At 47.7% G+C, this 27316-nt stretch overlaps 1 protein-coding gene across 1 annotated transcript; it reads left to right on the plus strand.

Moving 5' to 3' along the window:
* The first annotated feature begins 21383 nt into the window (after positions 1–21383).
* On the plus strand, positions 21384–22498 carry LOC123185372 (uncharacterized). Its single transcript, XM_044597260.1, has 2 exons — positions 21384–21986; positions 22079–22498. The coding sequence occupies exons 1-2, from the start codon at positions 21787–21789 to the stop codon at positions 22269–22271; spliced, it is 393 nt and encodes a 130-aa protein (XP_044453195.1). The 5' UTR covers positions 21384–21786; the 3' UTR covers positions 22272–22498.
* Positions 22499–27316: the final 4818 nt, after the last annotated feature.

A 27316-nucleotide genomic window follows, 5' to 3' on the forward strand; every position in this document is an offset into this window, starting at 1 on the left:
TTCCCCTTCTCAGATCCCCTTTCACCCGAGCGCGCCCATGGCCTCGCAACCAGAGTATCCGCGGCCATCGCCGCCCCCACGTTCCCGGAGCCTGCCCAGCAGCTCCCTCGTCCTCGCCTACGTCGGCTACAATACCTCATTCAAGCTCATCGCCAACGCAACGCCTGTTCGAGGTTGTCTTCTACCTTCGGACCCGACGCCGTGCGTCATCGTTTCACCCACCGTCGACCCACCCCGAGCCCTTTGCCATCCCCTACCGCCCCGCTGTGAGCACCGCTTCCATTCCCCCTCTCCCCGTGATCTTGTAGGTAGCCGTAGCTCGCCCCCGTCATGCACGTGCTCCCGCCCCTGTGGTCAAGCTCACCCCCGTGCCCCCTGTGGCCGCAGCCCTCGTCTGAGATCGCTGTCGTGCTTAGCGCGCTCGCAGGAGCCGATAACAACCACTAGCGCCCCCTCCCGTTCCTCCTAGCCCCATCTTGGACCTGACCATGCTCCGGCCGCCGCCTTAGCTCCTCGTTGGCGCCGTTTTCGGCAGCCCCAACTCCGGTCGGCAGCACCACTCGATGCGGCTCGACGCCTACGTCCGAATGCACCACCGCACGCGCCCTCTAGCGCCCCGTAGCACGATCCTGACGAGGTCCCGAATGTCGCCACTGCCCGACGTCGTACCGCTCGTCTCCGGCCACCGCAGCCCGCGAAACCACCACCAATCAACGCATCGTCGTTTTGCCGTTTGAACGCGCCCGACCATGATCAGAATGATGCCCTGTGGGTGATTTCCGATGATGCCCGAGGGCGCACTGCCGAGAACGAGCTCGCCGGCGTGATTCCGACGATTCGTCGGCCATCGCTGAGCTGGCCTGACGCGTGGATTTCCTTGTGTCGCTGACGGGTGGGCCCAGTTGACATATTGACCCGGTAAGCCGCTGACGTGACCGGCCCCCTGTCACTAACATGTGGGTCCTGCCCTATTAATTGGTTTTAGTTAAATAGATAATCTGTTAATTAATTAATTAAGTTAAATGCTAATCACTCATCGATAGGTGGTCCCACCCACTAATTAACCTGTTTAGTTAATCTAACACTCTGTTAAAGCCACAATCACTGACTAGTGGGTCCCACAGTTCAGGTTTGACTCAAGTCGACCGCATTGTTGACTGCTGACATCACACATACGTCATGCTGACATCATCCCATACTATTTTGGATAATGTTGATTTAAATTAATTAAATAAATTCTAGAAAATGATTAAAACTTTAGAAAGTCATAGAGAATAAACCGTAGCTCGGATGAAAATACTTTGTACATGAAAGTTGCTCACAATGATGAGACGAATCTGAATCTGTAGTCCGTTCATCTGCCACACGTCCCTAGCATAGCGAATGTGCAACATCCCCCTCCGGTCCGTCTGTCCGAAAATGCCAAACACCGGGGATATTTTCCTGGATGTTTCCCCCCTTCGCCAATATCGCCTAGTACTGCATTACGTCATCTCTAGGACAACGTATTGCCATGTTATACTTTGTGATGCTTTGTTTGCTCCGTATTTACAGTTTCTTCCCCTTTTCTTCTCCGGTAGACCCCGAGACCGGCATTGATGCCACTGGGTACGACTACATCACTGACGACCCTTCTTCCTATGCAACAAATCTTCCAAGCAAGCCCCTCCTTGTTCATCCCAATATCGCCAATCTTTCCTTCTACTGCTTGCATTAGAGTAGTGTAGCTGTTACTGCTTTCGGATGAACCTATTCTGGTGCATAGCATGTCCTTGTTACTTCTGTTGTTACCTTTACCTGCAATCCTAAATGCTTAGTATAGGATGCTAGTTTATCATCAGTGGCCTTACCCTCTTGTCCGTCTGCCATGCTATACTATTAGGCCGCGATCAGTTCTGGAGGTGATCACGGGTACATATACTATATACTTTTACATACTTATGTCACTATTCAGAGAGGGGGGCTAAAGGGGCGGGCGGTTCCATCCAGATAGTGATAGGCCTGGTTTCCTGATAGCCCCCTGATGGTTACTTTGTGGCGGAGCAACAGGGAGATTGCGACCACCTAGAAGATAGGTGGGCCTGGTCCCTGGTCGGCGTCCGCAGAGAATTCTGATAACATGCTTAACGAGATCTGGATATTTGATGTGAGTCTGGCCACTGGCCTATACACACTAACCAACTACACGGGAACAGTTATGGGCACTTGACATCGTGTTATCAGCCAAAGCCTTCTTGACGTCAGTGACTGAGTGGCGCGCGCCGGGTTGGACCATGTAACATGACTTCCTTTGTAATGGAGGTTGCTAGGTCTGCTCACCGGCCGCGTACGCAACGTGTAGGTGTGCAATGGGCGATGGGCCCAGACCACCGCATGCATAGGATTTAGACCGGTGTGCTGCCTCTCTGTTGTGCCTAGGTAGGGCTGCAACGTGTTGATCTTCCGAGGCCGGGCCTGACCCAGGAAAGTGTGTCTAGCCAGAGGGATCGAGCGTGTTGGGTAGTGTGGTGCACCCCTGCAGGGAAGTTTATCTATTCAAATAGCCGTGTCCCTCGGTATAAGGACGACCTAGAGTTGTATTCTGACCTTATGACAACTAGAACTAGATACTTAATAAAACACACCCTTTCAAGTGCTAGATACAACCCGGTGATCATTCTCTCACAGGGTGACGAGGAGAGGATCATCGGGTAGGATTATGCTATACGAAGATACTTGGTGAACTTACCAGCTACTCTCTTATATATTCTTCAAGATGGAGGCTGCCAGAAGCGTAGTCTTCACTAGGACTAACTATCCCCCCCTTATTCTGGCATTCTGCAGTTCAGTCCATAGATACTACCCATTTCATTGATACCAATGCATATGTAGTGTAGATCCTTTCTTGCGACTACTTTGGATGAGTACTCATGGTTGCTTTGCTCCCTCTTTTCCCCCTTTTCCATTTTTCTTGGATGTCGCAACCAGATGATGGAGTCTAGGAGCCATAGTATCCCGAGGATATTTCTACATGGAGTTCGGCTTCGAGGAGTAGTTAGGAGGTCCTAGGCAGGAGGCCTTGCCTTTTCAATCGTTGTTACTTTTGTGCTAGCCATCTTATGGCAACTTGTTTAACTCATGTCTGTACTAAGATATTATTGCTTACACCGACTCTTGTGTATTTGAGCTTATGTATTCGATCCCTCTGGCTCGTAATATAATGCTTGTATTATTTTAATTTGTGTCTAGACTTGTGTTGTGATATCTTCCCGTGAGTCCTTGATCTTGATCATACACATTTGCATGTATGATTAGTGTACGATTGAATCGGGGGTGTCACATCAACAGTAATTTACTTACCCATCGTATGGTTTCTTCTAGAGAGAAGCCTCTAGTGAAACCTATGGCACCGGGTCTATTTTCCATCATATATTTTCATATTTATAAAAATAAAAAGCCAAAAATACCTTGCTGCAATTTATTTATATTTACTTTATTTTTCCTTTTTACTTATCTTTATATCAATCTCTATTAGATCTCACTCTTGCAAGTGACTGTGAAGGGATTGACAACCCCTTTTTTGCGTTGAGTGCAAGAGTTTGTTAGTTTGTGCAGGTGTATATATTTTGCTTGTGCCTCCTACTGGATTAAAACCGTGGTTCCTAACTAAGGAAATACTTATCTCTACTTTGTTGCATCACCCTTTCCTCTCCAAGGGAAAATCAACGCAAGCTCAAGAAGTAGCATTGCTATGTGAAACTAGTTGGTATAAATTTGGCAACAATGTAATTAGCATAGTCAACATACCAAGGAGTATTATGAGAATCATTTATGAAAGCTAGTTGTTCATCAGGGAAGCTATCTTCAATAGGTAGTGGGTCATCAAGAATATTTTCTATCCTAGACAAGTTATCAGCTACGAGTGAGGGAGTCTTGGATTAGGGGGTCCTCGGACAGCCGGACTATATCCCTTGGCCGGACTGTTGGACAATGAAGATACAAGATTGAAGACTTCGTCCCATGTCCGGGTGGGACTCTCCTTTGCATGGAAGGCAAGCTTGGCCGTTCGGATATGTAGAACTCCTCCCTTGTAATCGACTTAGTGTAACCCTAGCCCCTCCGGTGTCTATATAAACCAGAGGGTTTTAGTCCGTAGGACAACAACAATCATACCATTGGCTAGCTTCTAGGGTTTAGCCTCTCCGATCCCGTGGTAGATCAACTCTTGTAACACTCATATCATCAAGTTCAATCAAGCAGGAAGTAGGGTATTACCTCCATCGAGAGGGCCCGAACCTGGGTAAACATTGTGTTCCCCGCCTCCTGTTACCATCCACCTTAGACGCACAATTCGGGACCCCCTACCCGAGATCCGCCGGTTTTGACACCGACATTGGTGCTTTCATTGAGAGTTCCACTTTGTCATCATCATAAGGCTTGATGGCTCCTTCGATCATCGGCAACGATGCGATCCAGGGTGAGGTTTTCCTCCCCGGACAGATCTTCGTATTCGGCAGCTTCATACTGCGGGCCAACTCGCTCGGCCATCTGGAGGAGATCGAGATCTACACCCCTGGCCATCAGGTCAGGTTTGGAAGATTGAACTATACCACCAACATCCGCGGGGACTTGATCTTCAACGGATTCGAACCCATGTCAGGTATGCCGCAAAGTCACGACGAGCATGATTTAGCTCTGCCATCGGACAGTGTTTGGGAAATCACACCTGTAACTACCCCGGCCCTCAATGAGGAACAGATCGCGCCATCCGAGGACGGGTGGATGGACCCCGCCGTAGAGGCCGCACACTCATCGGCGATAGAGCCGAATACTGACTTCACCTCCTATGAGAACTGTGTTGCCGGACACTCGGAGTCGTCCCCGGCCACAGACTCCGAAGCGCTCGCGTTCGTGCCCATCCAATCTGATTGGGCACCAATCACGGAGTTCACCTCCACGGATATCTTTCAGTACTCGCCCCTAGGCGACGTGCTAAACTCATTACGGTCTCTCTCCTTGTCAGGAGGCCCTTGGCCGAACTATGTCCAGCTCGAGTGGGAAGCGAACGGCGAAGAAATTCGTTCCCCACCCACCACCCACTTAGTAGCCACTGTCGATGACCTAACCAATATACTCGACTTCGACTCCGAAGACATCGACAGTATGGACGACGATGGGGGAGACGAACAAGAACCACCGCCCACAGGGTGCTGGACTGCCACCTCATCATATGATATATACATGGTGGACACCCCCAAAGAATGCAATGGCAATAAGGCAACGGAGGATAATCCCCCCGAGAAGCAATCCAAGAACCGCCGTCATCGGCGCCGCTCTAAGCCTCGCCATAGCAAAAACAGCGATACCGGCACAAGAGACAATAACGCTGCAAATAGTGCCGAAGACGAAGACAATCCCCTCCAGCCATGCTTTGAGCAGGAGGATGGGAAAGCCATCCCCAAGGAACAGGCAGCAGATGGAGAATCAGAGGATGATAATTACATGCCTCTCTCCGAAGACGAGGTGAGCCTCGGTGACGAAGAATTCATCGTGCCTGAGGATCCCGTCGAACAGGAGCGCTTCAAGCGCCGGCTTATTGCCACAGCAAAAATCCTGAAGAAAAAGCAACAACATCTTCAAGCTGAGCAAGATCTGCTAGCAGATAGATGGACTAAGGTCCTGGCAGCCGAGGAACACGAACTTGAGCGCCCAATCAAAACTTTCCCAAAGCGCAGGTTGCTACCCCAACTTGAAGAGGAAGCATTAAAGCCCGCGCTTCCAGCATATGATGTGGAAGACCGGCCACCTCGTGGCTGAGACAAGGTGGCATATAGGCCCGAAGTCCAGCCCGCACCCCATCGCCAGTCAAACAAAAATAGCAAGGCCCGGGGTATCACATAGGACCTACGAGATGTATTGGAAAACAAAGCAGGACACAAAAGATCGATCTTCGGATCACGAGGGCGCGCCCCAACACATGACGACGACCGTCATGCCAGATATACCAAAAGCAAATCCGGCCGGGCCAAACACAGCAGACAAGACTCGTACAAACTGCGTCGTGACATAGCCCGGCAAAGAGGTGTCGCACACCCCCTATGCTTCACTGATGAAGTAATGGATCATGAATTCCCAAAAGGGTTTAAACCCGTGAACATTGAATCATACGATGGTACTACTAACCCCACGGTATGGATAGAGGATTTCTTCCTCCACATTCACATGGCCCGCGGGGATGATCTACACACCATCAAATACCTCCCGTTAAAACTCAAAGGACCAGCTCGGCATTGGCTAAATAGCTTGCCAGCAAACTCCATCAGAAGTTGGCAGAACCTGGCAGACGCATTCCTGGACAACTTCCAGGTCACTTATGTGCGACCACCGGATGCTGATGATTTATGTCACATAACACAACAGCCCGGAGAGTCAGGCAGGAAATTCTAGACTCGGTTCCTAACCAAGAAGAACCAAATTGTGGAATGTCCGGATGCCGAAGCCCTAGCGGCCTTTAAACATAACATCAGTGACGAGTGGCTCGCCAGACATCTCAGCCAAGAGAAGCTAAAGTCCATGGCAGCCCTCACAACACTCATGACCCGCTTCTGCACAGGCGAGGATAGCTGGTTGGCCCGTAGCAACAACACAGCAAGCAACCCTGGCACATCGGAGGCCAGAGACAGCAACGGCAAGCCACGTCGCAACAGATACAAGCGCCACAACAACGGTGATAATGCCGAAGACACAATAGTCAATGCCGGATTCAATGGCTCTAAATCCGGTCAGCGGAAAAAGCCGTTCAAAAGAAAAAATCCGGGCCCATCTAGTTTGGACCGCATACTCGACCGCTCGTGTCAAATTCACGGCACCCCCGATAATCCAGCCAACCACACCAATGGAGAATGCTGGGTGTTCAAACAGGCCGGAAAGTTGAATGCCGAAAGCAAGGAAAACGGGCTGCATAGTGACGAGGAGGAGGAGCCCCGACCGCCGAACACAGGAGGAAAGACAAAATTTCCTCCCCAAGTGAAAATGGTGAACATGATATACACAACCCATATCCCCAAGCGGGAACGGAAGCGTGTACTCAGGGACATCTACGCAATGGAGCCAGTCGCCCAAAAGTTCAACCCATGGTCTTCTTGTCCAATCACTTTTGATCGCAGGGACCACCCCACTAGTATCCGTCATGGCGGTTCTGCCGCATTGGTCCTTGATCCCATCATTGCCGGATTCCACCTCACTCGAGTCCTTATGGACGGTGGCAGCAGCCTGAACCTGCTTTATTAGGATACGGTGCGCAAAATGGGTATAGACCCCTTGAGGATCAAACCCACAAAAACCACCTTTAAAGGTGTCATACCAGGTGTAGAGGCCTGTTGGACGGGCTCAATCACACTGGAAGTGGTCTTCGAATCTCCGGATAACTTTTGAAGCGAAGAGTTAATCTTCGATATTGTCCCCTTCCGTAGTGGCTAGATTCAAGGTCCACAGGCACATTCAAGCGAGTCCAAAATAACCTGCAACAGAATCGCTAGGCGCGTTTAGACCTCGCCTAGCAATTCGGCCTCCGTCCTAGTCCCAGTCAAGCGACGAAATTTATGCCGTGTGTACATAACTACGCACTAAAGATACCATGGGTATAGTCTGAGGCACGGCTATGGCACGTCCCACAATGCGGTTCAACCGCCTCAGGACCAGTATATCTTTATCATTTTCTTCCTCTCACGACCCTATTCTCTGGAGGCCCTCTCCCATCACAGGAGGGAAGCACCAAGGGAGCAAGAAGCTTTGATGTACAAGGGAATACCCAGGTGGTCTCTCATACCGATCGTTATACCTGTTTTACATACCCGCACGCAGCTCGCCCTTGTATTGGACATGTCAGATAGTCCTATTTTTGCTTATTGTACTACTTACTCACATACGCTTTGACGTATCCTATAAATAACAATGCATAGCGTCAGCTTATCATTACATTTCTTCATCTTCTTTTTTTCTTCCTTGTTTGTCTATTCATGACAAGTTCCTCCCGTACATTCTGGCACGTTCAGTACGCCAGGAGCTTCAGTGTACCCCATAATACGGCAAGAAAAGTCCGAACACTATCGACAGTGCGGCACCCCGAACTTATAGCATTATATGCATCAGCTCCGAATCATGTCTTGGGTCAATAGTTGGGTTTGCCTGGCTCCCATGTTTTGGTGCCTTACGTTCCGCTATGTCGGCTAAGGTAGCACTGGGAGAACTACTGCGAATGTGTCCCGGTTCTTCCGGACGAGCACCTCAGTAGAGAAAGCCAAAAACTGACTGTCATGATGCGGCGAGAGCTGGTCGCTGTTCGAGAGGTCCTAAATCCCTAAAGATTTTTTCCGCTTCAGGCGAAGAGTCGGCCTTGTCCAATTTAGGCGTTCATAGCACCCCAAGTTCGGTCTTCTGAATACTAGGGGCTTCGCCAAAATTTAAAATTGTAGACTTCTATGGCTAAGTAAGAGTTATAAAGCCTTATAGTCCAATTGCCTGGTTCGTTGTGCTAAACACCTCCTTCGAAGGACCCAAAACTAGGATAAAGAGTGATCAGATTTATCCCGAACACCTCAGTACTAGCTACATGAGGGCAGAAGCCGACGACTAGCAACTCTCAGATTTTATAAACGGCCGCACAGAAGGTGATATTTTAAATCAACAAGCGTTATATAGTGCAGACGAAATCGTTTTCATATTACAGGATCACATGAGTACATTCATTCAAATATTACATCCTTAGAACATTCCTCCGCCACAAGGCGGGCACCCTTCAGGACGCTGTCATAATACTTTTCGGGGCGGCGATGTTCCTTGCCCTCCGGCGGCCCCTCCTTCACCAGCTTCTCGGCGTCCATCTTCGCCCAGTGCACTTTCGCTCGGGCAAAAGCCTTGCGCACACCCTCAATGCAGATGGACCGCTTTATGACTTCAAGCCGTGGGCAGGCATTAACAAGCCGCCTCACCAGGCCGAAGTAGCTGCCAGGCAGGGGCTCGCCAGGCCACAACCAGACTATGAGGCCGTTGAAGGCCTATTCGGCCACCTTGTGGAGCTCGACCAATTGCTTCCACTGGTCGCTCAAGGGCATCGGATGTTTGGTCCCAGTATACTAAGACCAGGACAACTTCTCTGTCGAGCTCCCTTCCTCGGCCCGGTAAAATTCCGCTGCATCAGACACACTGTGGGGAAGATTTGCAAACGCTCCTGGAGAACTCCGAACTCGGGTAAGTAAAAGGAAAGTTTCCTTCACATGCTTGCTTTGCATAATGAATTCCTTACCCGCCGCTATATTCTGGACCGCCTGAAGCTCCTGGAGGGCCTTGTGGGCTTTGGCTTGGCATTTTTTGCATTCTCGAGGGCCTTCGCAAGCTCAGACCCTTGCGTCTTAGAGTCACGCTCCAAGGACTCGTATTTTTTGACAAAATCCTGGAGCTCTTGCTGCACCTCGCCGACTCGAGCTTCTTGCTTCTCGCGCTCGGTGCGCTCCTTGGCCGCTTTGTCTTCGGCCTCGGACAGCGCCTCCTTCAGGGCCGCGACTTCGGTCATGGCCCCTAGCAAAATTCATGATGATCCTGTGACTTAACAACCACATTCTTTTTTATTCCTTATCAATATACGGACGGGTATTACTTACCTTTGTTCTCTTCAAGCTGCCTCTTGGTAAGGCCGAGCTCTTTTTTGGACCGCTCAAGGTCCCGCTTCAGTGCAGAGACCTCCGCAATGCGAGCAGCAGCAGCCAGCAGCGAAGCCTGCTTATTCACATAAGACACATTCTGATTAGACTCATGTGATTCTTATTTAATCCTCTGTTCGGCCTTTCTTTGCGAGCACCAAACAGAGCATCAGGGGCTACTGTCTATGCTCTAGCATTTTCTTATAAATTGATTACATACCTCAAAGCCTGTTAAGAGGCTGGCACAGGCTTCAGTCAATCCACTTCTAGCGGACTGAACCTTCTCTACCACCGCACTCATGACAGTGCGGTGCACTTCGTCAATGGAAGCCCCACGAAGCGCTTCCAGCAAGTTGTCTGGTGACTTTGTATGGACAGAGGCCATCGGCACAGACGGCTCGCCCTCCTTTGTGAGGGGTCACCCGACAGAGTCCGGAACCACGGGAGGTTCCGGTGCAGTATTCAACCGGGGCCGGACTTGCTTCCCCCGTCATTAGGGAGGTCGCCTTGGGTCGCCCCAAGAACTACCTTCCCTTGCCTTGGTGCCCTTCGGGACAACACCTCGGCATTGTCCGTAGGGCGGCGGGAGGAGGCGGCCGAGAGCGAATCACTGTTCATCTCCGACAGGCCCAGAGACCCATCCGAAGAGGATACGTCGAGACGGTCCTTGGGTGGGCTGCATGATCATGTTCGGCATGATAAGAAACAATAAAACGAAATATACCTGAACTGTTATGGTATTCGGATACTTACGACTTCTCCAGGGGCTTGTCCCTGGGAAACCACTCCTCGTCGTTGAACGCGGCCGTGGTGGAGCGGTCCGGAAGGAGGGATCTTCCCTTCTTGGACCCTTCGGCCTCCCTGGATGGGGCGGGCTTCCTTTTCTTATCCTCCCGGCTAGATGGGGAAAATTTTCCTCTTCCTCCTCCTCGTCTTCGTGGGAGGAGGGTGTCTCGGTGTTATCGGACGATGATTCCGATACAACCTTGCGCCGGAGACCTTTCCTGGTCCCCGCGGCCTTCTTCTCTGCCGCCTCATGGGGCGCCGGAACCAACATCTCCGTCAGGAAGTACTTGCTGGATCTTCGGACAGTGGGGCCGGACAGTCGATCCGCTCGGCTGTCGTGACCCATTCCTGTCAAATAATGTGGAGGCTCAAATCCCTCGCATAATTATACCAGGGAAAGAAACACCATATGAGATATAAGAAGCTTACTGGATTAGCAGGGCGCTTTGCGCTGAGTCCGCGGTCTTTGGTAAGGGGAGGAGGTACCTCGGCAGACTTCAACAGCACCCTCCAAATGTCCTGGTGCGTCATGTAGAAGAGCTCTCGCAGCGTCTGGTGCTTTGCCGAGTCGAACTCCCACATATTGAATGCCCGTCTTTGACACGGGAGGATCCGGCGGAAGAGCATGACCTAGACCACGTTGACAAGCTTGATTTTCTTGTTGATCATGTTTTTAACACAGTTCTGGAGTCGAGTCAGCTCCACCGATGAACCCCAAGATAAGCCCTTCTCTTTCTAGGAGGTTAGCCGCATGGGGATGCCGGATCGGAATTCGGGGGCCGCCACCCAGTTGGTGTCGCGCGGCTTGGTGATGTAGAACCACGCCAATTGCCACCCCTTCACGGTATCCATATAGGAGCCTTCGAGCCAGGTGACGTTGGGCATTTTTCCCACCATGGCGCCTCTACACTCCGCTTGCTGGCCGACCACCACCTTCAGTTTGACATTGAAGGTCTTCAGCCACAGGCCGAAGTGGGGCTTGATGCGGAGGAAAGCCTCGTACACGACGATAAACGCCGAGATGTTGAGGATGAAATTCGGGGCCAGATCATGAAACTCCAGCCTGTAGTAGAACATAAGCCCGCGAACAAATGGGTGGAGGGGGAATCTCAGCCCACAGACGAAATGGGTAAGGAATACAACCCTTTCGTAGGGCTCGGGTGTAGGAACGATCTGCCTCGCGCTTGGGAGCCAGTGCGCGATATCCGCGGCTAGGTATCCGGCTTCCTGAAGCTTCGTGATGTTCTCCTCCGTAACTGAGGAGGCCATCCACTTGCCTCCCGCTCCGGACATGTTGGGAGTGTTTTTGCGGAGAAGATGCGAACTTGGGCGCTGGAGCTCGAGTGCGCGAGAATGTATGGGCAGGGAAGAAGAAGGCATGGGTAAAAAAGAGGAGTCCTTATCCCTTTATAAGGGTGGTAGAAACTGCGTGCCTCCCCACTTGCCTGGTAAAACTCGCTTATTCCCCAAGCGTCGCGATTGATGGCGCGGTTGGGTTACCCACACCCATATTGATGAGAATCCCGTGATAAGGGGACACGATCTCTGCTTCGACAAGACGTTCCAAGAAAACCGCCTCGCCATATGTGCAGTAGCTGGTTGAGAAAAACGGTTCGAATAATAACAGGGGCCATGGCGTGATGTCACATTATGAAAAGTTGTCAGCAGATTAGATTTTCGGAAATATTATACTCCATGCGGTGGTGTGTGGAATTTGTTTTGCAGAGCTGGACACTATCCTTGTGTTCAAAATCTTCTATGGAGTATTCGGAGGAGGAATCCGTCTTGCAATGCCGAAGACAATCTGCGCACCGGACTTATCGTCATTGAAGCCTGGTTCAGGGGCTACTGAGGGAGTCCTGGATTAGGGGGTCCTCGGACAGCCGGACTATATCCCTTGGCCGGACTGTTGGACTATGAAGATACAAGATTGAAGACTTCGTCCCATGTCCGGGTGGGACTCTCCTTTGCATGGAAGTCAAGCTTGGCCATTTGGATATGTAGATCTCCTCCCTTGTAACCGACTCTGTGTAACCCTAGCCCCTCCGCTGTCTACATAAACCGGAGGGTTTTAGTCCGTAGGACAACAACAATCATACCAAAGGCTAGCTTCTAGGGTTTAGCCTCTCCGATCTCATGGTAGATCAACTCTTGTAATACTCATATCATCAAGATCAATCAAGCAGGAAGTAGGGTATTACCTCCATCGAGAGGGCCCGAACCTAGGTAAACGTTGTGTCCCCCGCCTCCTATTACCATCCGCCTTAGACGCACAGTTCGGGACCCCCTACCCGAGATCCTCTGGATTTGACACCGACAACGGGGTTCTCAGCTCCTTTCCTAACATCATAATCACTTGCATCACACATAATTTCAAAGGACAAGTTCCAATAGGGTGGTTGAACAATAGGTGCAGAAGTTAAGGCTTTCTTAAGTGTTTCAAAGGCTTCTAAACAATCATCATCAAAAACAATTGGAACATCCTTTTGTAAAAGATTAGTAAGAGGCTTAGAAATCTTAGAGAAATATTTAATGAACCTCCTATATAAACCAGCATGACCAAGGAAACTAAGAATACCTTTAATGTCTTTAGGACATGGCATTTTCTCAATTGCATCAAGTTTAGCTTTATCCACCTCAACACCTCGTTCAGAAATTTTATGCCCCAAGACAATGCCTTCATTAACCATAAAGTTGCACTTTTCCCAATTCAATAAAAGATTAGTTTGTTCACATCTCTGCAAAACCCGATCAAGGTTGCTTATGCAATCATCAAAAGAAGTTTCGTAAACAGAAAAATCATCCATGAAAAACTCAACAATAGTTTCACAAAAATCAGAGAATATAACAGTCATACATCTTTGAAGGTAGAAGGTGCATTACATAAACCAAAAGGCATACGTCTATAAGCATAAGTTCCAAAAGGACAAGTAAAGGTTTTCTCTTGATCAGGTTGTGATACTGGTATTTGAGAAAAAAAATATCCGTCAAGAAAACAAAATTGTGTGTGCTTTGACAACCTTTCTAACATTTGATCAATGAAAGGAACATGGTAATGATATTTTCTATTAGCTTTGTTTAATTTTCTGAAATGAATTATCATTCTATAGGCAGTCACTATTCTTTGTGGAATAATTTCATTTTTATCATAAGGAAAAACAGTAATACCTCCTTTCTTAGGGACACAGTGAACTGGACTTACAACAGTAATATCAGCTATGGGATAGATTATACCTACTTCCAGAAGTTTTAGTATTTTAGTTCTTACAACTTCCTTCATCTTAGGATTTAATCACCATTGGTGATCAACAATGGGTTAGGATCAGGTTCCATATTAATCTTGTGCTGACAGAGATGGGACTAATGCCCTTTAGATCATCAAGAGTATATCCAATAGCAACATGGTGCTTCCTCAGAATTTTTAATAATATTTGTTCCTCATGTTCTGAAAGGTTAGCACTGATAATAATAGGATATATGTTTTTCTCATCAAGATAAGCATACTTCAAGGTGTCAGGTAATTGTTTTAATTCAAACACATGATCACCTTTAGGTGGAGGAGGACCTCCTAGATTTTCAGTAGGCAAATTGTGTTTAAGGATAGGTTGTTGTTCAAAGAATAATTTATCTATTTCAATTCTTTCATGCAAGTGCATATCATTTTCATGGTCTAGTAAATATTGTTCTACTGGATCAGTAGGAGGTACGTCAATAGAAGCCAGACCAATTATTTCATCCTTACTAGGTAATTATTTATCATGAGGTTGTCTACGAAACTTAGAGAAATTAAACTCATGAGATACATCACCAAAGTTAACACTGGTAGTTTCTTTCTTGCAATCTATCTTAGCATTGACAATGTTCAGGAAAGGTCTACCAAAAATTATGGGACAAAAGTCATCTTGTGAGGAACCATGAGCTAGAAAATTAGTAGGGTATTTTATTTTCCCACACAATAATTCGACATCTCTAACAATCCCAAGTGGTGTGATGGTATCTCTGTTAGAATGTTTAATAGTGACATCTATGTCTTCTATTTCAGTGGGTGCTATATCATTCATAATTTCTTGGTATAAGGTAAAAGGAATAACACTCACACAAGCACCTAAGCCACATAAACCATGATAGCAATGATATACTATTTTAACTGAGGCGATAGGCATGCTAACAACAAGCTTGTTCTTATCTTTAGTACCGGGTTTGGTAATTCTAGCATCTTCATCACAGAAATAAATAACATGCCCATCAATATTATCAACCAAGAGATCTTTGACCATAGAAACACTAGGTTCTACTTTAATTTGCTCAGAGGGTTTAGGTGTTTTAATATTGCTTTTGTGAACCACTGTTGATACCTTAGCATGTTCCTTTATCCTAACAGGGAAAGGTGGTTTTTCAATATGAGCAGTAGGCACAAATGGATCAACATTGTAAATGATAGTTTCATCTTTAACTATTACCGGTTCTTTAATTTCTTCTTTAATAGGGGGATGCTATTTAAACCACTTCTCTTTAGGGAGATTGACATGAGTAGCAAATGATTCACAAAAAGAGGCTACTATCTCAGAGTCAAGTCCATATTTAGTGCTAAACTTGTGAAAAGCATCGATATTCATAAAAGATTAACACAATCAAACTCAAGATTAATACCTGAATCTTTACCTTCCGCGAGTTCCCAATCTTCAGAGATGCATTTAACTATTTCTAAAAGATCCCACATGAATTCAATAGTCTTCTTCATAAAAGAACCAACACAAGAAGTATCGAGCATGGATTGATCATTACGAGAAAGCTGACCATAAGAATTCTGAATGATAATTTCTCTTGAGAGCTCATGATTGGGGCATGAATATAAAATTGACTTAAGCCTCCCTCAAGCTAGAGCAATACTTTCTCCTTCAGGGTACCAACAATTATATATATAATTCCGATCACGATGAACTAGATGCATAGGATAACACTTTTGGTGATCCAATTCCATGATCCAATATCATCTCATAGCCTATACCATGTCAATGATTCCCCCTCCCAAAGATAAATGGGAAAACTTCTTCTTAACTTCATCTCCGGGGTAAACATGCAAGCTTAAATAATCCACAAACTTCATCCACATATATTCGGTGCATATCGGGATGTAGTGTTCCATCTCCTGCATAAGGATTCGCTAGCAGTTGCTCTGTCATACCTGAAGGAATTTCATAAATTATATTTTCAGTAGGTGCAGTAGGTTGAGGGGAAAATCTTTGTGCTTCCGGTCAAGGTGAAGATACCCCGAACAAAGCCCTCAAAGGATTTTTTTCCATAGTAACAAGTAACAATAAATTTCAGCACATAATATAAATTTTTCCTTACCAATTTCCACTTACCAAGAGTGCTTCACTACGCGGCAATGGCGCTAGGAAAGAGTCTTGATTACCCACAAGTACAGGGGATCAATCATAGTCCTTTCAATAAGTAAGAGGGTCGAACCCAACAAGGAGCAGAAGGAAACAACAAGCATTTTCAGTAAGGTAATTTCTGCAAGCACTGAAATTGTCGTTAACAAGTAGTTTGATGTAAGATAATTTGTAACGGGAAAGTAACGCTAACGGTAAGTAAAGTACAGAAAGATAGCCCAATCCTTTTTGAAGAAAAGGACATGCATGAACGGTCTCTTATAATAAGCAAAGCGTTCTTGAGGACACACGAGAATTTCATCTAGTCACTTCCATCATGTTGGTTTGATTCACGTTCCAACTTTGATAATTTGATATGTGGGTGGACCGGTACTTGGGTGTTGTTCTTACTTGAACAAATCTCCCACTTATGATTAACCCCCTCGCAAGCATCCGCAACTACGAAAGAAGAATTAAGATAACAATCTAACCATAGCACTAAACATATGGATCCAAATCAGCCCCTTATGGAATAGCGCATAAACTAGGGTTTAAGCTTCTATCACTCTAGCAACCCATCATATAATAACTACTCCACAATGCATTCCCTTCGTCCCAAAGATGGTGAAGTGTCATGTAGTCAACGTTCACATAACACCACTAAGGGAATCACAACATACATATCATCAAAATATCGAACGAATATTCATGCTCAAGATCAGAGGGATATTAAATAGCATAATGGAACTGAACATATAACCTTCCACCAAATAAACCATCTAGCATCAACTACAACATGTAATCAACACTACTAGTCACCCACATGTACCAATCTGAGGTTCCAGTACAAAGATTGAACACAAGAGATGAACTAGGGTTTTGAGATGAATTTGTGTTGTTGAAGATTGGCCTCCGAAAGATGAGAGGGTTGTTGGTGATGACGACGGCTTCAGTTTCCCCCTCCAGGAGGGGATTTCCCCCGGCGGAATCACTCTACCGGAGGGCAAAAGTGCTCCTGCCCAAGTTCCGCCTCGAGACGGAGACTCTCCGTCCTGAAAGTCCTCTCTTTTTTCTAGGTCAAAAGACCTTATATACCAGAAGATGGGCACTGGAGATGGGCCGAGGAGCCCACTACCCACCAGGGAACGCATAGAGGGGGGTGGCGCACCCTGGTGCCTTGTGGGCACCTGGGTGGCCCCTCCAGTAGTTCTTTTCTCCAGTATTTTTTATTAATTCCAAAATAATTCTTCGTAAAATTTCAGCTCATTTGGAGATGTGCAAAATACGTATCTCTGACATAGCTTTTTCAGGTCCAGAATTACAGCTGCCGGTATTCTCCCTCTTTGTGTAAACCTTGCATATTATGCGAGAGAAAAGGCATTAGAATTACTCCACAAAGTATTATATTGCATAAAAGCACTATAGATAATAGTAGGAAAACATGATGCAAAATGGACATATCAATCATCGTCGTCCTGCTGGCGAGAGTTGGAGCTGTGCCCATGCAGCTGGCCTTGGCCGCGGTCGTTGCTGCGGTCCTGAGGGAGGTCGACGCAGTCACCCGAACAAGGAGCGAATCCACTAGTGCAGGTATATCCTGACGCGGCAGACAAACTACCGGGCAGGGCACCAGAGCCGTGGACAGTAGCATCGCTGCACTGACCTCTGAGGCATGCTGAGCGAGGTTCTCCTTCGCAAGCTTGACCCGCGAGAAGACGGTCTTGAACGATGGTAGGGGAACAGTGTCTCCCAGGATGACCCGGATGGTATCGAGGCGCTGATCAAGGCCATGGAGGAATTGGGTGGTGAGGTCAACCTTTGTGATGACGTGATCGATGGCGGCGAGCCCAACAGTGAGCAGTTTCATGTGGCATGCGTACTCGGCGACCGAGAGGTCCTCCTATTAGATATTGTGGTATTGTCGATTGAGTATCATATGCCGAGTAACACGATTGGCGAGGATGTAGGTGTTATGCCGATCTAGAGATCATGGGTGGTAGTGGCTCCAATGATGTGATCGATGAGCGAGCCCACAAGAGTGGAATACACCACGAGAGCGACATGAGCGTCAAGTTTGAGGTACTGAGAATCATCAATGTGTGGAGGCGGGTTCTCGATGAGATAGGACACGCCATAGGGGAATAGGACCATGATGTTGGCCTAGTGGGAACCAAGCTACCACGGGCCATCTGCTTATGGCCAAGGAAGGCCCCCTTGGCCCAACTCATGAAGCGGCCCACCAGGAGGCGCCGCGAAGCCAGCAGCCTCGCGAGGGCCTGCCCCGTGAGGGGCTTCTCAATGAAGGACTCATCAAGACCACCATCACACCAAGTAGCCCCGCGAGGCCCCCTCGTGATGCGCCATCCCGCGAGGCCTCCTGAGGAGCCCTCGCGGAGAGGGTTGCATGCCCATCACATGGGTGACGTCGCCGTGGCAGGCGCTAGCTTGCGCAGCCACAACAGTTTTGAGTTTGGTGCTAAGGGAGCAGCTACGCCTACCTACCCCCAAACCAAGTCCCAAAGGTATCCTCTTCGGTGAGAGAAAACCAAGATGATGGCGTGGCAGGACGGAGGTCCTCGTGGAGCCCTTTGCATGTCATGTCTAGCGTCTTTGGCAGGCGAAGACCACCTTTTGTTAGGATAAGCACTGGCGCCTGTCCCCTTTCAAATTTCCTCCCTGTGGTAGCCCTTTTCCACTCATATTTTAGGGGAAGAGGCCCGAGGCACCCGTAAAACGTGCAATGGAGCCACCGTTGCAAAGGATCGGGCCCTGATCAAACCCTAGTGCCATTGCTAACCCCCAAAGAGCTCAGGCTCATCTTGTAGATCCATGAGCTCTGTCCACAAGCAATACAACCAAGCAGGAGTAGGGTGTTACACATCACAGTGGCCTGAACCTAGGTAGCTCATTGTGTCCTTGTCGTGCCAAGATCGTAGCCTCGTAGACATGAACCAAGCCCCCATAGCTCGAACCAGGGTTTTGGAGGATTTCCCGTGGCTCAGAGTCAATCCCCCGACATTTGGTGCACTGATAGAGAGCTTGGTTTTTGCGCCTCAAGCTTCAACACCACCATGGCCGACATGTGACACCAGCGCGCCTTGCGCAGGGCCAACTGTGTCCATACGGAGCCCATCGGCGATGCCCTCCTTCACCGGGCCCGCGGAGCCAGAGGCGGAGGCCTCCTCCGACCACTTGTCAGTCGGGCACCACAAGTAGCAGCATCAGCAGCCACCCCTAGCCCGCATGGACACAGTGACCTCGCTTGCCTATCGCAACCCGCCGGTGCCGCAGGCTGCGCCCCTCATGGCGCAGGAGCTACTATGCTACCACCACACAGACAACAGCTACAACGTCTGGCTCGCCCGAACCACCAAGCTCAACAACGTCGCCGGGGACACTCCGGATCCTTCGAGCCCCCTGACCCCTACGCTGTTGCGCAGCGTGCGGGCGGAGCCGGACGCGCCTCCTGCACCTCCTCCGTAGAACGATGACGAGGTGCACCATCACCGCGCATGCGCGCCAGAGCCCTCTCATGGGTCGTCTCCGTCGCACGGAGGTGATCCAAGCTGCAAGATCATCAAGCAGGTGCCACCCAACGCACGTGTCCTCCTAGAAAGGTAGAGCGACTGCCAGAACCGCACCATCAAGGACGTCGCCGTGGCTCGTCGCCAGAATAGCACCGCGCTCACTCGTGGCATTGTCTCCTACAATGGTGGCTCCCTTGCTCTCACTCGTGAGCTGTGCCGTATGGTGTGGCCCACAAAGTTAAAGTGAGAGCTGCCACCCCGCTTTGACGGCGTCGACCCAGTGGGAACCAGGGTACCACGACCCGTCTGCCTCCGGCCCAAGAGACGACTCTTGGGCCGGCCCATGAGGTATGGCCCTTCCTCGAGCGCTCTGGAGGTGGTATTATGTCATTCTTGATAATTTAAGTTCATGTTTCATGATTCACATGTTGTTAAGAATGAGGTATTTTAAATCCATCAACCTCGTCATTGGAGTTATCTTGGGTTATATTTCACCTAAAGCCTTCCCTAACGATTGTTGCTATTTATGGTGCTTATAAATGATCCAAGTTCTTCATTTATCCTCTCGGTGAAATAATCTTCTCGTCTCCTTGTTCATATCAACACAATTTATCGTTTCCGTTAGTGGCAGAATTTCACCTCATAGTGTCGAGATGTTTTCCATAAGTCCTCTACAACCTTGTTCTTTTCGTCGTTGGTTTTCCAACAACTCCGTTCGAACCTTCTCCTAAAGATGCTTTTGCAAGCTCATTTAAGATAGAAGATGTTGTTTTCTCCTCTGTTCATTCCATTCCAGTTCTCTCTTTTCTTCTGGAGGCATTGTGTTGTTGCTCTCTTCAACCCTTCTTCTTGTTCTTGTCAGGACCTTGTTCTTTTCATGCTTATCCATTTTAACCGGAGTGTCGCGTCCTCTTTTCAAGTATCCTCTCATCTTGTCAAGATCATGTTCAATTCCTTCCATTTCCAATTGGAGTGTTGCCGTAATGGTTTTTTGTCATTCCTTGTACATCTTGTTTCAACTGGAGTGCTTGCATGTACTTCTTGTCCATTGAAACCCTTTTCTTATGTCCATCAACCTACAAGGTTCCCATAATGATCCTTGTTCCTCTTTTCTAATAGAGTGTTTGCAACTTTGTTCTTCTTAGTTGCATTCTTTCTTTCAATCTGTTCAACCTCTCAAGGCTCTTTGGTTTCACTCGTTTGTCAAAGAAGCAACTTAGTTTTACCTCTTATCTTCCTCTTCCGTTCTCCCTCCGGTGCCATTCTAGATCACGGGACGAGATCCTCTCGTAGTGGTGGAGTGTTGTGACGCCCCGAGTCCAATACGCCAAGTGTCCTACAGTTATTCGCTGTTGTTGCCTAGTCTTTTGCTAGCGTGTCGCATCTTGTCATGTCATCGTGTGCATTGCATCATCATGTTTCCAAAACTTGCATCCGTCCCGGTCTCCTCGTTCCGTCAGTTGTCCGTTCTGAGCCCAGACACACTTGCACGCGCCCGCGGCATGTCCGAAATAGTATTTTATAAGTGGCTTAAAAATGTTCTCGGAATGGGTTGAAAGTTGGCGTGTGGTCTTATTATAGTGTAGATAGACCGCCTGTCAAGTTTTATCGCATTCGGAGTTCGTTTGATAGCCCAACCGTTAAACTATAGCGGCATTATAGCCGGGCACACGTCAGACATTTTCGGTCTCCGAAAACAGTCGCTGGGCCTCTCCCTCTTCTCTTCTCTCAGCCTGAAGCTTTCTGCACAGTCTGCTATCTTCCGTCAGGCCCCGAAACCCTCTCTGCGCAGTGCATCGAACCCCTCGCGCGCGTCCGGAAGTTGTCCCGAACCCGACACGGGGAGTCATCACCATTGGATCCGGATCATCCCCAAACATCTATAAAACATCACCGTTTTCTTATTTGGACTCCCTAGCCTATTTTCCTGACCGTCCGATATTGATCGGAGGGACGAGTTAGCCCCTAACATAACCAACTTGCTTTTTATAGGTCAACCACTAGTCTATTTTGCCAAACCCTAAAATCTAGGACATTTCTCCCTGCCGCCGCCGCACTATCTCCCACCTCGGGATCCTCCCCAAATCCAAAAATTCCCCTCGAGTTCCCAACCAGATCCACTCCTCCTTCCCTGTAGCTCCTCCTTTGCTTTCTCCTCGAACCCGTAGCAGCAACGGAGCAGGAGCCCTCGCGCCCGAGCCTCACCGACCCTGCAGGCTGCGCCCTCCGGCGACCCCGTCGCCGGCGATCACGGCGAGGACCGGCCTTGTCCCGCTCCTCCCCTCCCTATCTCTTTTCCTCCCCGTGCTTCTCTCTCACAGATCCCTCTCACAGGAATGATGCCATGGCCTCCCTTTTCCCCCGACTCCCTCACCTCTCTCTCCTCTTCAGGAACTCCACGATGTCGCCGCAGACCCAGCCATGGAGCCGCTGGATGCCGCCCTCTGCAGCACCGTTGCCAAGACCGTGGGCCACCGCGTCCGGAGATGGTCAGACCTGCCCCGGCCCGACGGCTTGCACCTCCCTCTGCGTCCTCCCCATCCCGCCGCTGCCGCGTCCGGCATCCTCGTCTTCGCGCCGCCGCCTCTGTTGTTCCGCTCGACTGCTGCCTCCAGTCGCCGGTGAGTAGCAGCCAGCGTCGTCCCTCCTGCCTCGCTTTCTCTCCCCCCGTGCTTCTCCTTTCTCCATCTCAGTGTCTCTCTCTGCTTCACAGGAACACCGACGCCCCGAACCAGCACCATGGAGACGCCACCATCACCTCCTCCACTGGATCTCCTTCACTCCGCCACCCTGCCGCTGGATCTGCCCGTTCCGGCCGGTTCCCGCCCGGCGCCGCGTTGAACCCATGCCTCCTCCGCTGCCGTTCTTCTTCAGCGAGATGCAGCAGCGCTGCATCGAGCGCTTGACCACCACACATGTGGGTCACCAGCTGGGCTCTAGATCAGGCCCAACGCGCCTCCTCCCCACTGACTTGGGCTTGGCCCATGGTGAGGGCACCCCACGCCCCTCCTTTTTCCCCTCCTGTTGGGCTAGGCTGCCAGTTTGGGCATGTATAGTTTTTTTAGGCTGTGTGAATTTCTGTAATATTCCAGTGTAAAACAGTTTTACAGAAATGCCATTTTCTTGCATTGCTCATAATTAAATAACCGTGCACCGGATTAAAATGATCTCTATATGAAACAGGCCTAGAATTTCATCTAGTTTCATAATTTGCAACTTTCATCCATGTGTGAAATGTTTAAATGTTGTTTGTTTAAATTTTGCCTATTGCCATGCTAAAATGATCCATTCCATAACTTAATAACCGTAGCTCCAAACCTAACAAACTTTATATATAAATGGGGTGAAAAAAATGCCTAGATTATCATGGTGGCTTTACTTTGCATGTTTAAAAACTCTAAAATTTCGTTTAGGGCAGAACAGTACCAAACCTTAAAATATGCATATGGGGTTTTACCGGAATTGTTGTTTGTTGTTTCCGGCCTCATTTAAACTTGCCTAGATAGATAGTTTTGTTGTGATTCACCCCTTGCCATGTTAATCAACATTTTATATTGTTGGGTACATAACGAGATCGAACTAAATAATGGAATGTGGTGTTTTGTCAATATGCATCCCGATGCATATTGAGCTCCATTTAACTTGTAGTATTGTTTGTGCATGTTGCCATGCCATGCTTCATTAAACCGGACATGCATCATATTTGGTTGTGCATCATGTCATGCTTATGTGGTGGTTGTTTTACTATGTTGTTTGTTTTCTTTCCGGTGTACTTCTTCTCGGTAATCCGGTAACGTTGCGTTTGTGAGGATCCATAGGCTACGTCTGTTTATCTTCTTCATGGACTCGTTCTTCTTATTTGCGGGATCTCAGGCAAGATGACCATACCCTCGAAATCACTTCTATCTTTTCTTGCTAGTTGCTCGCTCTTTTGCTATGCCTATGCTGCGATACCTACCACTTGCTATATCATGCCTCCCATATTGCTAAGCCAAGCCTCTAACCCACCTTGTCCTAGCAAACCGTTGTTTGGCTATGTTACCACTTTGCTCAGCCCCTCTTATGGCGTTGTTAGTTGCAGGTGAAGATTGGAGTTGTTCCTTGTTGGAATATGGATATTTTGTTGGGATATCACAATATCTCTTATTTAATTAATGCATCTATATACTTGGTAAAGGGTGGAAGGCTCGGCCTTATGCCTGGTGTTTTGTTCCACTCTTGTCGCCCTAGTTTCCGTCATATCGGTGTTATGTTCCCGGATTTTGCGTTTCTTACACGGTTGGGTTATAATGGGAACCCCTTGACAGTTCGCTTTGAATAAAACTCCTCCAGCAAGGCCCAACCTTGGTTTTACCATTCGCCACCTAGCCTTTTCCCTTGGGAGTCGCACATCCCGAGGGTCATCTTTATTTTAACCCCCCCCCCCCCGGACCAGTGCTCCTCTGAGTGTTGGTCCAAACTAGAACCCTGTGCAGCGGCCCCTCGGGGAAACTCGAGGTTTGGTTTTAGTTGTATGGAGGACTCATCTGATTGTGCCCTGAGAACGAGATATGTGCAGCTCCTATCGGGATTTGTCGGCACATTCGGGCGGTGTTGCTGGACTTGTTTTACCATTGTCGAGGATGTCTTGTAACCTGGATGCCGAGCCTGATCAGATTGTCTTGGGAGAAGGAATATCCTTTGTTGACCGTGAGAGCTTGTGATGGGCTAAGTTGGGACACCCCTGCAGGGATTTGAACTTTCGAAAGCCGTGCCCGCGGTTATGGGCAGATGGGAATTTGTTAATGTCCGGTTGTAGAAAACCTAAAGTTGACCTTATTTTAAAATGTATCAACCGCGGGTGTAACCGTGATGGTCTCTTCTCGGCAGAGTCCGGGAAGTGAACACGGTGTTGGAGTTATGATTGACGTAGGTTGTTCTAGGATCACTTCTTGATCATAGTTTTATCGACCGTGCCTTGCCTTCTCTTCTCGCTCTCGTTTGCGTATGTTTAGCCACCATATATGCTAGTCGCTTGCTGCAGCTCCACCTCATACCTTTTACCTTACCCATAAGCTTAAATAGTCTTGATCGCGAGGGTGTGAGATTGCTGAGTCCCCGTGACTCACAGATACTTCCAAAACCAGTTTACAGGTGCCGATGATACCGTGCAGGTGAAGCAACCGAGCTCAAGGATGAGCCAGTTGAAGATCGTGTTTGTTATGTTGTTCCATTTCCAGTTGATCAGTAGTGGAGCCCAGTCGAGACGATCGGGGATCTGTGTAGCATTTGGGGTAGTATTCTTTTATTTTGGTTCCGTGGACGGACCTTGAGTGTATTTGGATGAATGTAATGCTTTATTCATGTATTTGTGTGAAGTGGCGATTGTAAGCCAACTATGTATCCCTTTCCCTTATGTATTACATGGGTTGTGTGAAGATTACCTCACTTGCGACATTGCTTTCAATGTGGTTATGCCTCTAAGTCATGCTTCAACACGTGGGAGATATAGCCGCATCGAGGGCATTACAAGTTGGTAATCAGAGCCTTCCCTGACCTTAGGAGCCCCCTGCTTGATCGAATCGTTGGCGTTGTTGAGTCTAGAAATATGTTTTGAGTCATTTAGGAATTATATATCGGAGTTAGGAATTCTTTTTCTTCCCAGTCCCTTCATCGCTCTGGTAAGGCATCCTGACGTAGAGTTTTGACTCTTCTCTTCTCAAATTTCACTAAATTTTTTAGGATCACGCTGGTATCTTGGAATCGTTCTGATGGTTTTGTGATGAGAACATTGTTCTTGGTGCCTCCTGACATTTAGGGGTTGTGGCAGTGTCCTGGGGAGTTGAGCTCCGAGGTGTTGTCATCACAATTTTATCATTGCAGTTCTGGAATACCTGAGTTTCGCCGACATCGAAAATCTCTTTTATGCAGTTGTTGGTGAGATAACCTTGGCGCCACCCAGTACTGGGGCGGGAGTTCAGGAGTATTGCCATAACACGTATAACGCATGCTTTTCGAAGGTTGAGGTAAATGATTTCCGAAGTTTTCTTGGTAATGTGTTGTAGGATGGATACAATTGGATGTAGGATTTGCTAGCTTTGGGTGAGATATTATGCTTTCCCTGTATCCCCAACACCTGATTGCATAACCGGAGAATTTCGGGAGTTTATAAGTGGGAATTCAGGTAGCTCTTAGGATATCTTTCCGACAGATGTATGATATGAAATTGGGGTTCGACGTCTAGTGGTCCGCCTATCCACGGTTGATTTTACAGTGGTCTCGTTGTGTCTTAAAGAGTCCTTGGCTATGCTGACTCGGGGACGCTTTGTATGTCATGTGCACTGCCTTGTACATGATAGTGATGTACGATCGAGCCCGTGTAGGCCCCACCACGAAAACTTCGGATGAAATCTCTATCATATGTTTTGTTCCGGCTTATTCCGCAAGCCAATCCTTGTTTTGTTTTCAGTTGTGGTATTCGAGTTTCTTCGAAGTCAAATGTTGATTCCATACCTTTTCCTAAGCGGTGCTCTCATACCTCTATGTGAATACTAAGCCCTCTCGATCTTCGAGATTGTCATGTCAATCATTTTCAATCGGCGTGTTTCTCTTCAAGTGGATCCGATCATTTCAACATTCACAAGATCCAATCTCAGTTTTTCATCAACGTTGTTCATTTCATCCGTCTTCAAGTTGACTTTGTTTTCCCTCCCTCCCACCCTTTTTCTTCAAGGACTCATATATCTTAATAAAGTATCCATTTTATTCATGTGAAGACTCTTCATTCTTGTCTTTGAATGTTCTTATCCGGTGATTATCATGAAGATTCTAACGGAGCCTCAAGTTCATCTTTCTTCATTATTTTCATCTCCGGTGGTTTCAAGTCAAGCTTTTTTGATCATATCCATTTTCCTCGTTTCAAATACCTTCTCATACCGGTGCACCTCTGAATCATCCACTTCTCACTATTCAATTGTTCCGAAGTGCTCGAGATATCTTAGAGATTCATGTTTCCACTCTGCATTCGTTCAAACTCTTTCGAGGATGTTATCTAATTCAAGCTTTTTATTCAACCGGTGCAATCTCTCCTTCAAATCTTTCAACGGTGTATCTTTTGAGTGGGCCCTAACCCACAGGTCTTTTCCCAGGATCTTAACTGACTCTTCTAATTATATCGGAGCTAACCTCAATTTCATTTCGAAGTTTGACGTAAGAATGAATTTTCATCAGTCAGATGTGTTTCTCCAAGATCTCTCAATTTCTTTTCATCGTTGGCACAACCTCTTCGCTTTTGATTCTTCCGGAGCGTCTAAACAATTCATGGTGGTGTCTCTCATCGTCATTTTCAACATTTGAAGACCGAAGAAGAATTTTTTCTCCATATCTGGCTCCATTCTCTTCAAGACTCATGGTGCTAGCTTGTTGCCATCCTCTCATAATTATCTTTGATTGTGAGAATTCTTTTCACCCATCTGGAGCATTTCATGAGTTGTTTCCATTTATTTTCCCCGAAGGTCATCTTTTCAAATATTACTCATTCCCAGTTTTTCAGCTCTCATTCTCCAAATCTTATCGGTGCATCATACAATATTCTCTAATCAGCTCGTGATCTCTTTGTTTTAGTTGTATCTAAATCCCCTCAAGTATCTTCATTCATTCTCTAATTCTTCCCGGTGTTTCGTTATCCTTTCTTCGTTCATTTTCAATTCTTACGGTGGTTCTTCCAAGATTCTTCTTCCTTCGTTTATCATATCGATTTATTCATTCATGCCTTCCAAATTCTACCGGTGGATCATTGAAGTCTTTTCTCAAGTTTGCAAAATATCTATCTTAATCCTTTCTACAAGAATAAGTAGTATGCCAATTCCATTGCTTGTCATCAATTTCAATTGGCGAAGGATAAGCATAATGTAATTCTTATTCTTGTTTCATCGAGTTTATTCAATTTCTTTTTCCAGAGTGGTTCATCATA

Source organism: Triticum aestivum, chromosome 2A, assembly GCF_018294505.1.
Source record: "Triticum aestivum cultivar Chinese Spring chromosome 2A, IWGSC CS RefSeq v2.1, whole genome shotgun sequence".
Lineage (NCBI taxonomy): Eukaryota > Viridiplantae > Streptophyta > Magnoliopsida > Poales > Poaceae > Triticum > Triticum aestivum.